The sequence below is a fragment of the Lottia gigantea genome (genome assembly GCF_000327385.1).
Source record: "Lottia gigantea unplaced genomic scaffold LOTGIsca_32, whole genome shotgun sequence".
NCBI lineage: Eukaryota > Metazoa > Mollusca > Gastropoda > Lottiidae > Lottia > Lottia gigantea.
Window position 1 is genome coordinate 241,920 of NW_008709073.1, and position 12,510 is coordinate 254,429.

A 12,510-nucleotide genomic window follows, 5' to 3' on the forward strand; every position below is an offset into this window, starting at 1 on the left:
TCATCTCCTAAATCTACATGACTAACACCTAGTCGTTTGGGGTCATCAAAAAATAATGAATAATTTTATTCACGTAATAGATGGATTTTATAAGCCGGAAATATACTATACAGATACTGATAGTTTATACATTTCGTCTAGCAATTGGGATAAATTAAATGAAGCTGGGTTGGTGTCTGAAAATGATTATTGTAAAGGAAAGAATGATTACGGTGATGGTGGAATCATATTTGGCGCCAAAAGTTTAATATAATATTATTTTAACTTCCGACGGTATTCTAAAAGAAAAGAAAACGTTTAAGGGTTACTCTAATGATAAGATAGCTGTAGAAGATTATATTCGATTAGCTAGTGGACATGATGTGACGAATGAATTTAAGAAAGTAGTTATTCCAAAGGATGATGATAAACAAAAGAAAGTTTTCAGAAGTTATCTGAATCTCGTTAAAAGAAAAGCACCGGATGATGAAGGAATCATGTATCCTTATGGTGATAAAGATGACTTGAGTTTGGATGAAAACTACGAATTTGATGATTGCGATTACCTTACTATTCAAGAAGAGAATGAAGATTGTTAATTTTTTTTGTTTTAAATGAAGTTGAATAACAATTTCCTCGTTACCAAAATCTATAAACCTATTTTTACCATCTTTGATTTCCAGATTTATATCTTTAATCATAAAGGAATTAAGTGGCAAATATGTTGTTTGAAATGGTTTCTCTATAATTCTATATCCTATCGTTACAGTGAATGTTGGAAGACTGTAAATAATCTGACGTTTGTATTTATTGAAAAATCCACCGTTTATCAAATTGCAATGTATATTTATCACATCGATATCATTCTCGATATTAGCTTCGTGTGGTGCTAAAGTGGATTGCGTGTATATTTGTTTATCAAATCCTAGTAACGCATTCAATGAATTTTCTATGTTAAAATCAACTTGACTATTATTTCTTAATATCAATTTTATTTTGTTCAGATTCAATTTTAATATTGTATTTACCATTTACACTTCCTCCATATTCAGATAGGTATTCGTTAATGGCTATGTATTCGTAGCTTCCTGGTAGTAAACGTATGGTTTTGAATGTAACTCCATTATCTGTTGATATTTTAATTGGTTATTTTTTTCATTGATATTTCTAATGGAATTGTAAACAGAGAAATACTTTAATCCCAATTCATATTCTTGATAGCGATCGAGTTCGTACTCATAATCTAGAGACAATTCAATGTCTGATTTATTTGAGGTGATAATGAATAGTTGTTTTTTATTTGACATTTTTAATCACGCTTTTATAATCATTTTTATCTATTATACCTTTTTCTATGAGTTTTTAATATACAATTTACTTCATTATTTTTGTCTGTGCGATCGATGTCCTTCCTTCATTGCCGTTAATATTACTCGTAATCTATTAAGTAGTTCCTCGTTGTTGTCGGATAAAAACCGTTATACCTTGTCCAGATGCCACCATATCATTGTCTATTTCTTGTATGATTGGATAATCTTATGCATAATCATCTGCTTCATCATCTTCATATTCATCAGGAATAACTTTATATATGTTTCAACTGCTTTCGATCTTCTTGTTTCGGGTCCCGACTTTCTTATTGCACGTAAAAATTTTGAGTATGCTAGTAAATCCTTGTAATCAGCAATGCCAATATACCCGCCATTCATTAAATCTATTAATCCTTTTGTTAATGTAAATATTAAGTCTTTTGTATTGATTTTGAATAAAGGGGAATTTGCCCTAAATTTATTCTAAATCCATTAAACAATATCCTCTTGAGATTTTAATATTGGTTGAAATAGAGTTTGTAGATTTTCTGTCAATCCAAGTTGTTGTAATTTGTTATTTTCAACTTGGGTCTTTATTTTATTCTTAGCTTTGATATATTCTGTATTTCTTTTTAAAATATTATTCCAATCGCTACTCATTTTAAAAAAAAATAAAACTAAAATGTCGATCATAACTCTTTCACCGGCAGGTTTTCTAGTATTATTTATCATTTATATCCATGATCATCTAGGTTTTTCCATTGCGCTTAACAAGCCTTTTTAAATGCATCTCTGTCCATTCCGTGATTAATCGATTGAATGATTTGAGATAAATCTTTATCGTTTAATTCAAATAATAAAAAACGATGTGCATTTTTTCTAATGACCATAGAATCCATCCCGTAAAAAGATTGGGATTGGTATATGCAGTGACAGTTGTGATGTCTTCCTTTCGTGAAGAATTTTTGTTGAACAGCTTGATTTCTTTGCGCTACGCAGTCGTCAAATAATATTAAGTTCTTTCGATTGCTATCAATATTAGACAAGTCTAGGTCATTAACATTTTTCGTAAGAAAAACTTTTATATCCGTTGGATTCTTTGCTTCAATGTAGTTATCTATGACATCTTTTATTTCCGCTTCTTCTTCTTTTTCTTCATAATATTGAAATATGTCTTGAACATCTTTCTTTGGTAAATATTCTAAAGCTTTGAGGAATTGGTAATACGATTGCTCTGGTGTTGGTATGTAGATATATAGTGAATCGAAATCTAAAAGTTTGGTGAGTTTTCCCAGAACCAGAACTACCCCATATACACTTGGGTTATTAGGAAATATTTCTGAATGATTAAATTTTTTGCCCATTTTTTATTATTTTATTTTATTCCAAAAATCACTCCTTCTCCTTTATACTTTGAAAGAAATAATCCTTCTCCAGTGTGTATATTTTTAAAAAATATTCCATTACCCTTATGTTTGACTTTGACTTCTCCTGTGTCAATACTATCTACTAATTTATTTAATCCTTGTTTAACAGTTTTCTTGGTTTCTTCTTTTATTGTGCCTATCATATCTCCCACTCCTGAACCTTTGGCTTCCTTTTCCATTATCAAATTATGTCTAGGTTCTTCAGCGGCTTTAGCATCAGCTGCTTTCTTTGCGTTGGCAGCTTTGAATTCGGCAGATATTCCACCAGTTGCTGCACCCACCGCTGCAATACCACCAAATATTAAAGGTAGTAGGACAGGTAAAAATGTGTTCGCGTCAATTTTTTCTAAATCTATATCGTCTCTGACTTTACAATATTTGTACTTATCAATACGTTTTTTTAGTTATGCTGATTTTTTTACCGTTGAAAGTTATTAGTTTCAATAGCTTGTATTATTTTCATAAGTTTCTGGTTTCATTTTTAAGGGGGTATTTTTTACTCAATTCTTATCATTCTTCTATCAGCTATTTTAATTAAATGTTTTGCTTCTTCGAGTAGTAAACAATAACCTGTTACATCTCCTTGTGTTTTTTCAATATGAATATTCATATTCACCCCTGTTTTGAAAAGATCTTCTTGATGAGCTGATAGATCAAAACAGAAGATTGGATGATTAAGTGCAAAATCTACATATTCAAACTGAGGTGGATTTCCAAATAATTCACACATATTTTTATAGTTTATATACAATTCATTATAATCCTTTGTGGTTGGATTAATTCTTAAATGTTGGTTAGGATATTTATCGTTGTTTAATTTTACTTGAACTTTATGGATTATAGGATCTTGAGTTTGGTTCATTGCCACTCTGAAGACATTATTGTTATTCGTCTGAGAGTCTGATAAGTTCTTGAAACCAACCATTAAATATCTTGCTGGTTTAATAGTGTAAGTGATTGGCCATGTGGTGGATTCTCCAGTTAAAGTCATGCTACCTACTGTATTACGATGAAGAAAAGCTATTTCAATATCTTTAGTTAATGAGTTGAATATTCTCGTTTCTACTTTAATTGATGGTGTTATTACAGGTATGAAAAGTTGGAGATTCGTTATTTCTAATTTTGCATTTGAAGCATTCTCTCCAAAGAATATCTTATCATCGTTGATTTCTCTTTGTAGATGAATTTTATATGGTAACCCAATGGAAACCTAACTGTGTTCCAACAGACCGAATAAAGGATATAATTTCCAATTTACGTAATTACCCCACCTATTATTCTCAACAACATTATTATACTGAAATACTTGTTTTTCGAATCCATGATTAGCTGCTCGTGCTACTCTTTCTATTGTGTTGAGCAACAACTCTCACTCTAGCCAAATCAGCATCATTTGCAAGATTTCTAACCGGTTCTTTTAAAACACTTCCATCGCCAACATCGGGTATCCAACCTGAGACGGAATCGAAATCTTTAGGATATAAAAATGTTTTCAACATTGTGTCGAATTCCCCAGGGTGTTTAATTGTTTCTATCGGATTTGAACCAGCTTCCAAAACCATCTCGCTAAATAAAGATGGAAAGAAATTGTTTTCTAACGTTGTATTTGTTTGTGGTGCACGATTTTCATTGGGAGTTCCATCTTTAATTTTGAAATCACATCTGAAATAAGCATCGGAAAGAAGCAACCAATTCGATAATGAATTTATTTCGAAGGTAATTCTACCACCATCATTCAATTGGGATTTAGAACAAACAGTCGGTGAGATCATAATATAATCCTCTTTTTTCTTGTTAAACGAATAACGAATCGGATCGTTTAATCTAAAGATTGGGTCTAGTATTTTATTTGCCATTTAAAAATTGAGTAGAAAATTGTGGTCTGTTTTTTTTTTCAAAAAAGAGTTATCTCCCTTCTACTAAAAATAACATTATTTAAAACAAGGCTATTAAAAACTGGATGTTACGTTATTTCATATAAGGGTGTTTTTAATATGCTTTTTTTGATGGAATGTAGGAATTGATTGAAGGTGTTTTTGGTGTAAGAATTTATGAAATGTAGGGTGTTTAGGTGTTTTTTGGATGAAAGAATTTATGACATTTAGGGTGTTTAGGTTTTTTTGTGGAGGGAATTGATGGAATGTCCCATACTACTGCTATCATTACTTGTATCTTGATTGTCGGTAACACGTGTTAATCTCAACACGTAATAATTTCATCATTGCCTGATTAATTAATCCCCCAATTAAGATGGTAATTTAATCTATTTTCACACGATTATGTGTATTTTAAGCCCACGAGACAAACTATATATAACAACATCTGGTAGATTCTACTTTCACTTTTACAACTTCGTTTTATCAAATCATTTTGTAATTTTACTGTAACCTGAAAACATTCATTTATTGCCTGCATAGCGGGCTTACTTATTACCAGTCTTTCCATATCTGAAGAATGTCAAAATGGAAGCGTTAAATTCAGTTCAATACTTCGTGATAATGTTACAGGAAAATTATTTAATGATCGGAATGGAGATATTTTACATCTCATGAATTATACCTTTGGAAAAAGTAACATTGCCAGTACATATTATTTACTAAATATTGCTTTCAGAACATACTGATTTTTTAACATGGTATTACATGTATTAGAGGGCTAGGATCATGCATGCTTCCTTGTTTTCATTTCACCTTGACATTATTTTTGATTCAATCATTACTGAAGAATGACAATATTAAATTTTTTTGGGCCCCTAAACTTAAAAGATCAGGCACCATTTCTAGAATTATTTTGCCTGAGTAGGCCTATCCCTATTATAGATTTGTTAATATTAATATTAATATCTCCTGACTTTTCACTAAATCATTTGGATTGGTTAATAAAGTGAGTGTTATGTCACATGATATTGCGTTTTAATATGGTGAATTGCCTAGATTAAAAAACATTCTACGGTAAAGATTTTCGTTCTATACCTATCTTGATGTTATTTCTGAGCTTCTGATGTGACAGCCTGAACAAAATCCGCCAAAATGTCTCTTCAAGATAAAATTTTCTACTTTTCTTATTTTTCAATGTTTCAATTCAAGATTTGCAAAAAAAGCTACCTTTACAAATAATAAGGTACACACTACACAGGTTTTAAAAATCTGCTGTTCAAGCTGTGTGCCCTGTGCTAAATTTTGCAAAGTCACATAAAAAAATGATGAAAAAAGGCAGTTCTTCAGAAAATGTACCAGAAAAATTTTTTAAAAACATTGCACTTACCATACTAGATATATTAAAACTACGAAGTTGTCCTTTTTCTTCCAATGAATACATCTTTAATAAGCTATCTAAAAAAATTTTTTGAAAAGTTTTAACTATGTAACAAGCAATAAGCATCTGACTCAAGGCACAAATACTTAATCTAAAGAAAAATGCAAATACAAAAAAGGCTAGAACAATTTCTTTCTCTGATTTACAAAATTACAAACAGATAAAAACAGTATGTAAAAAACGATAATAAAAGATAATAAATAATATAAATAAATCTAAGAATTAAGTAATCAAGCAACAAGTCTCATATTTTGTTTGTGTTTTCCATCTTCAAATATCTTTCCATCTATTTCAATTTGTCCTTTAGATGTTAAAAATTTGTCAGAATCTTGATAAGATTGGAAAACAACACGTTTTTTATGAAGGTTTCATGGTTTTTAATTTCAATGATACACATATTTTAGTATCTTTTTTTTAATTAGGTATTTTGATATATAGACACAGCTTTATGGAACAACAATCACTAGTTAAAGTTTTATGCAACGTTTCGACGTGTTATCCCCGTCGTCCTCAGGCATATAATGAGAAGAAGTGATGGGCAAACTATATATACATTAATGCTTATTATTAAGAACACACAAGAGATAAATGGTTTTTTGATACATTACATTAAATTTTAACAGGTACAATAAGAGGTACATAATTCTTAAAATAACATACAGTCTGATTAAGTAAAAGGTTTATGCTTGGGTCTTAATTAACCATGTAGAAACCAAAAACGGTGACTTCCTGGGAATTTTGTCCAAAAAATGGATTTTGAGAACAATAGGATTACTGGGTGTTATCATAGTACACTTAAGCCGATGTAATCAGGTTATAGCCAATTAACAATAATCTTCAAGTAATTCATTTATTTACAACATTTACTATTTCATTTTTAACAAATATGATACAGAATCTGCAAACTCGTATACATTCAGTACGTTATTTCTATACTGTTCTATATTATTGCCAAGTCTAAATTAAAGTGTCTTGTATTTTCGTGAATGACAACAATACATGATAGAAAAACAAAATGAGTTAAAGATAACACTAGAACAATACAATAAATGTAGGAAAACATGGAGTAGAATTGATTTCGTTTTCAAAACATTAAGCACAATTCTAACAGTTGGAGTAACAGTGGCAACAGTCATAACTGGTGCATAAATGCTTCCAGTAATTGTCCCAACTATAATAGCCTCATATACTGCTGTTCAAACATCATCTTGTGGATGGGTTTTACTTCAAAAAAGAAATATTATTATAAAAAGAAAACACTAATCTTAAATACCTGTCTTCATAAATGGCTGATATCTTCTGATGTGGATAGCTTCATGAAGTCTCCTGGTTTTATCTATGTGCTAATTGATTGTCAGTATGTTGGTGTTGTCAAAGTTGACTTTATGTCCTGTTTTCCTTCCCATAGCAAGATGTTCAGCCACAGCAGATGTTCCTTCATTGCCGGGCTTGTCTTGATGGTCTTTGAGTCAAACATCAAGGGGTCTCTTTGTTCCCCTATATAAGAACTTCCACAGGTAGACACATCCCTTAGGTTTTTGGTTGTTGGAGGGATTCAAATTACCATTGGCTCTGAGCAAATCTTTAAGCGTTGAGTAGCCAGAGAACACTGTTTCAATGCCGACTGACTTTTTCTTAAAGTCTTCTTAATTTGGTAAGATGCCTTTCCGATGAATGGGATAGCTAAGCAGGTTGATGGTCTGTTGAGATTAGGCTGTTGGTTGGTTGGTTTTGCCATTAATACGGATCGAAAAGCTTGATGTACAAAGGCTGGGGGGTAGTTGTCGTGCAAGCAAAATACTTTCTTGATGTGTTGTAATTCTTGTTGAAAGTATTCTGGGTCACAAATCCTTTTTGCTCTTCTTACCAGTGCTGTGATGGCTGCCCTTTTGACATGTTGAGGGGTGTTGTAATGGTAGTTCACATACTGATGTGTATGTGTAGGTTTCCTATACACGCATGTCTTCAACTGACCGCCTAACCGCTTAATTCTCACATCCAGAAAGGGTATAGAGTCACCTTCTTCTGCTTCCATGGTGAAATTCATCCTCTTATGCTGAGCATTAAGATGCTGAAGTAGAGCTGATGGGTCATCTTCAGCTCTAAGCATGATAAAGGTGTCATCAACTTTCCGGAACCAGCAGATTGGTGAGATCGAAGAGGTTTCCATGGTCTTTTCCTCAAAGGCTGTCATATAGATTTCAGTAATCAATGGCGACAAGGGGCTTCCCATAGGTAGACTGTGGATTTGATCATAGATCTCATCTCCCCATGTGAAGTAGGTAGAGGACATACACATCTGAATGAGATCGACGATGCTGTCTGTAGTAAGTGTAGTATCTAGTGGGGTCTCTAATTTAGATAACTTATCTCTTATGATACTCAACACATCTTTACATGGGACATTGGTGAATAAATCGACAATATCATATGAGTACATCTTCCCTGTGGTCTGAAGTTCTTTCAATTTGGTGACTAATGAATGAGTTAGCTGTTTTCCCCAAAGGTGCCAAGATTCTGCTAAGATGTTGGGCGATGTTATAGAAGACAGAATCCCAAGAGCATATGAGTAGCCGAGCCTTGATGGGGTTTTTGTGGATTTTAATTGTTGCTCTGGCATATGGTGAACGTGGGTGACGGCTTGATCTCAGTTTAAATTTAAGTTGATTGGTAATTTGGTTACTGAATTCAAGTTCATTTAACCTAAGGGATGTGTCTACCAAGTTGAGTGCTCCTGTGAAAGTTCTTATATAGGGGAAACAAAGAGACCCCTTGATGTTCGACTCAAAGACCATCAAGACAAGCCCGGCAATGAAGGAACATCTGCTGTGGCTGAACATCTTGCTATGGGAAGGAAAACAGGACATAAAGTCAACTTTGACAACACTAACATACTTCATTGACTTTATTTCAATTATTTTACTTAATCAGTCTGTATGTTATTTTAAGAATTATGTACCTCTTATTGTACCTGTTAAAATTATTAATAATAAGCATTAATGTTTATATAGTTTGCCCATCACTTCTTCTCATTATGTGCCTGAGGACGACGGGGGAAACACGTTGAAACGTTGCATGAAACTTTAACCAGTGATTGTTGTTCCATAAAGCTGTGTCTATGTTGTGTACGGGTCGACACTCGTATCGGGTAGCTTGTGCCTGGTGTGATTGGACTACTTGGATAGATCACGTGGTATGCAAGTCTGTGCGATTTATGATTGTGTGAGACAGACATTGACAGACGAATATCATGGCTGGTTTGGAAAGGTTCGGTTCTCAATTGTGAAATCCCAAGAGCATGTCTCCCCCTCGTTACTGAAGGTATGTGTATGATATGTTGTCCTTGTAATAAATGGTAATTAACGCTGTTGTTGTTATCTTACATCTATATATCGTACTCACAATTGCTAAATGCCATTCAAAGACTTTAGGTATTTTGAGCTTATATTTTCACTTTTAATGATGATATTTCTACATCAAATTCATCTAAAATTTCATTTAATTCTTCCAATTCTTTAACGGTAATGTTCTTATCTTCTATTGATCTTTCAAAAAAAGTTTATGAAGACAAGTTTTTAAGATTTGTGTTTTCTTTTTATAATATTTCTTTTTTGAAGTAAAACCCATCCACAAGATGATGTTTAAACAGCAGTATATGAGGCTATTATAGTTGGGACAATTACTGGAAGCATTAATGCACCAGTTACGACTATTGCCACTGTTACTCCAACTGAATTGTGCTTAATGTTTTGAAAACGAAATCAATTCTACTCCATGTTTTCCTACATTTATTGTATTGTTCTAGTGTTATCTTTAACTCATTTTGTTTTTCTATCATGTATCGTTGTCATTCTAGTTTTACTTTCTCTTTTTTTTCAATTATGTATTGTTTGCTTTCGACTTTATCCACCCCTTCAGTATCAGGGATTTAGGTGGTAAAATAATGACGTTTACATTTTGAATCATTAATATTGTTAAGATGAACTGAAAATGTTGGTTTTTCAATATTAACGGTTATCTTACAATTACAAATATATACCTTTGATGTAGCTTCATCCTCGATTATCGATGAATGTATTATAGACTCTTTATTTTGTTGACTTTTATGAACATCAACTGAGGAGCAGTAACGTTGATGATACAGACAATGTAGTTTTACATATTCAAAGTCTAATGATAAAAACTCCTTGTTTCATCTTCTTTTCGTGGTTCTGGTTTTTTAAATTCATAAATATAGTTGATTCACTCTTAACTCTTTCATCTTCATCACTCAAATTTCCAAATGGAAGATTAAAATAATATGATTAATTTTTTTCCTTCAATTCGTTTTTATGTGCGATTATATTTTTTTACCTGTTTTAAAACTTTGTTATTAATAGTAGTTGTTGAATTTTGGTATCATCAATATTTGTGGGACTTTGCTTTGCTTGAAATATGTTATCATATTGTCAATTCTTTTTTTTTTTTTTTTTTTCTATTTGTACACACCTTCCTGAGCTTGGACTACAATAGTTGCAGCAACAATTCAACATTCACAAACCTTAAATATAGGCGACGATCGGAAGTGCCACAGTTCAATATGTGCAAGAATAGATAATCGGCTGCAGAAGTCGTATTTTTCGGTCGATTGTCTTTGAGTTTTCATTTTTGGAATCTACTGGCAAAATCTGAAAGAATAGCAGTTTCAAAATTTCAAAATTCGAAATTTTTTGCCAAATTTTGCATTTTTTTCATTTTTTTTGCTTTTTGTCTGATTAATCTGAAAAAAATTGAGCAAAGACAGTTTAAGAAAGTAAACAAAATGGTACAGTCAAATTTTCAATTTCACTTCCGGTTTAAACAGGAAATCGATGTTCACTTCCGGTTGAATATCTTCCGGTGTAATTTGTATAGGACAAAAAATTTTATGCTGATAGGTAGACAAAGTTATGACAAAAAAACGAAGAAAACAAAATCCGCAGACGTGAAACTTTGGCCGCCATTTTGATTTTTCTGAAATGATTCGATTTTTATTCAGACATAATGGCTCATCCGATTTAAATGATTTTGGTGTCAAATGAAAGAAGATAAAAAAAAAATTTTGCTTTTTTGCAACATCCGGTTGAATTTTTTCAAAGTTTGAAGGGTCTCGTGATCTCGTGATCTTGAACTTTGATGACCTTGACCTTCATAAGGTCAAGGGTCATTGACCTTTGCTATCAGTTAATACTTTGACATTTGACCTCCGACATGTACTTCCGGTTTTATAGCTGTCCGAAAACAGCCAAATTCGCAACTTTGGACTGCTCTAGCACGTGAACTAATTAACCTAGAGGGTTAATTTTTTCGGATTCTTACTGTGCTTTTCATGCTCTTTCAAGTGATTTATAACAATTGTTTTTTAAAGCAAAATTGAAATTCGTGAATTTTTCAAATTTGAGTTTTTTTTTTACAATATTTCTGTTTCTTTGAGCTTGGTGTGTATATATCTTATGACCTATTTCATGTAGAACATTGAAACTTGGAACACAACAAGACAATTTGAATATGAATTAACCTATGACAAAAAAGTTGAGGTGGGCGTGGCACATCCAGGTTGAATTACTAATTGTTTGCATTTTGGGAAAGGGGCATAACTCGCATAGGATACATTTGTTCAAAAAGGAACTTTGCACACAATTATTTCATTATTTTGGCCAGTTTGTGTTAATAGGTCAATTGTTTCAGCTTTATATTTCCAAAAAAGGAACGGGTTTTGAAATTTCCATATTTTCAATTTTCTATTTTGACCTTTATTGACTCTTGTTGACCTATATCTTTTGACCTATATGATGTAGAAGCTGTAAATTTGGAATACAACATAACATTCAGAATATCAATTAACCTATGCAAAAGAAATTGAGGTGGGCGTAGCACATCCAGGTTAAATTACTCATTATTGACAATTTTGGCAAGGGACATAACTCGCAACGTATACATTTGTTCAAAATGGAACTTTGCATACAATTACTTCATCCGTTGAGCCACGTTGTCTTAGAAGTTCGATTGTTTCATCTTTATAGTTCAAAAAAAGGAACAGGTTTTGAAAATTCTAAATTTCCAATTTTTGACCTAGACCTTTTTTGACCCTGATTTTTGTAGGATCAAAGGTCATTCACATTGGCTATCTATTTATACTTTTATATTTGCTGTCCTATCTCAACTTCCAGTTTTATAGCCGTATATATTTAAAAATTTTGATGACTTGTATCTCGTAACCTTGACCTTTGTTGACCGTCTCCCTTTCAATGTCAAATGTCATTGACCTTGGCTATCTTCTGATACTTTCATTTGTGAGGTCTGTCTTCTTCCGTTATAACAATCTTCCAAAGAATTCTTCTCAACTTTAGACTGCTCTTGCGCGTGATGTAATTATCGTAGAAGGTTGATTTTTTCAGAGTCTTTTGCATTTTGCTACATTTGCAAAGTCCCACTCTGTGCCACGTGTGGCTCTAGTTGTA

The 12,510-nt window shown here is 32.3% G+C and overlaps 3 protein-coding genes across 3 annotated transcripts in view; 1 reads left to right on the plus strand and 2 right to left on the minus strand.

Annotated features, from left to right (window-relative positions):
* LOTGIDRAFT_161999 (hypothetical protein) overlaps positions 1 to 578 on the plus strand; it is a gene marked incomplete at both ends in the record, with an annotated part of 1,457 nt that extends 879 nt beyond the window's left edge. The window contains one exon of the mRNA XM_009057935.1: positions 286 to 578. Within this exon, the coding sequence (XP_009056183.1) occupies positions 286 to 578 (293 nt within the window). The remainder of the gene's footprint in view (positions 1 to 285) is intronic.
* A 1,493-nt stretch (positions 579 to 2,071) lies between these two features.
* On the minus strand, positions 2,072 to 2,563 carry LOTGIDRAFT_76264 (hypothetical protein; the record flags this gene model as incomplete). The annotated part of the gene is made up of 1 exon (XM_009057912.1): positions 2,072 to 2,563. A coding segment is annotated over one exon (492 nt), but the record flags the coding sequence as incomplete, so codon positions are not given.
* Positions 2,564 to 4,041: 1,478 nt separating this feature from the next.
* Positions 4,042 to 4,572, minus strand: LOTGIDRAFT_162001 (hypothetical protein; the record flags this gene model as incomplete). The annotated part of the gene is made up of 1 exon (XM_009057936.1): positions 4,042 to 4,572. One exon carries the CDS (start codon positions 4,570 to 4,572, stop codon positions 4,042 to 4,044), a length of 531 nt encoding a protein of 176 aa, XP_009056184.1.
* Positions 4,573 to 12,510: the final 7,938 nt, after the last annotated feature.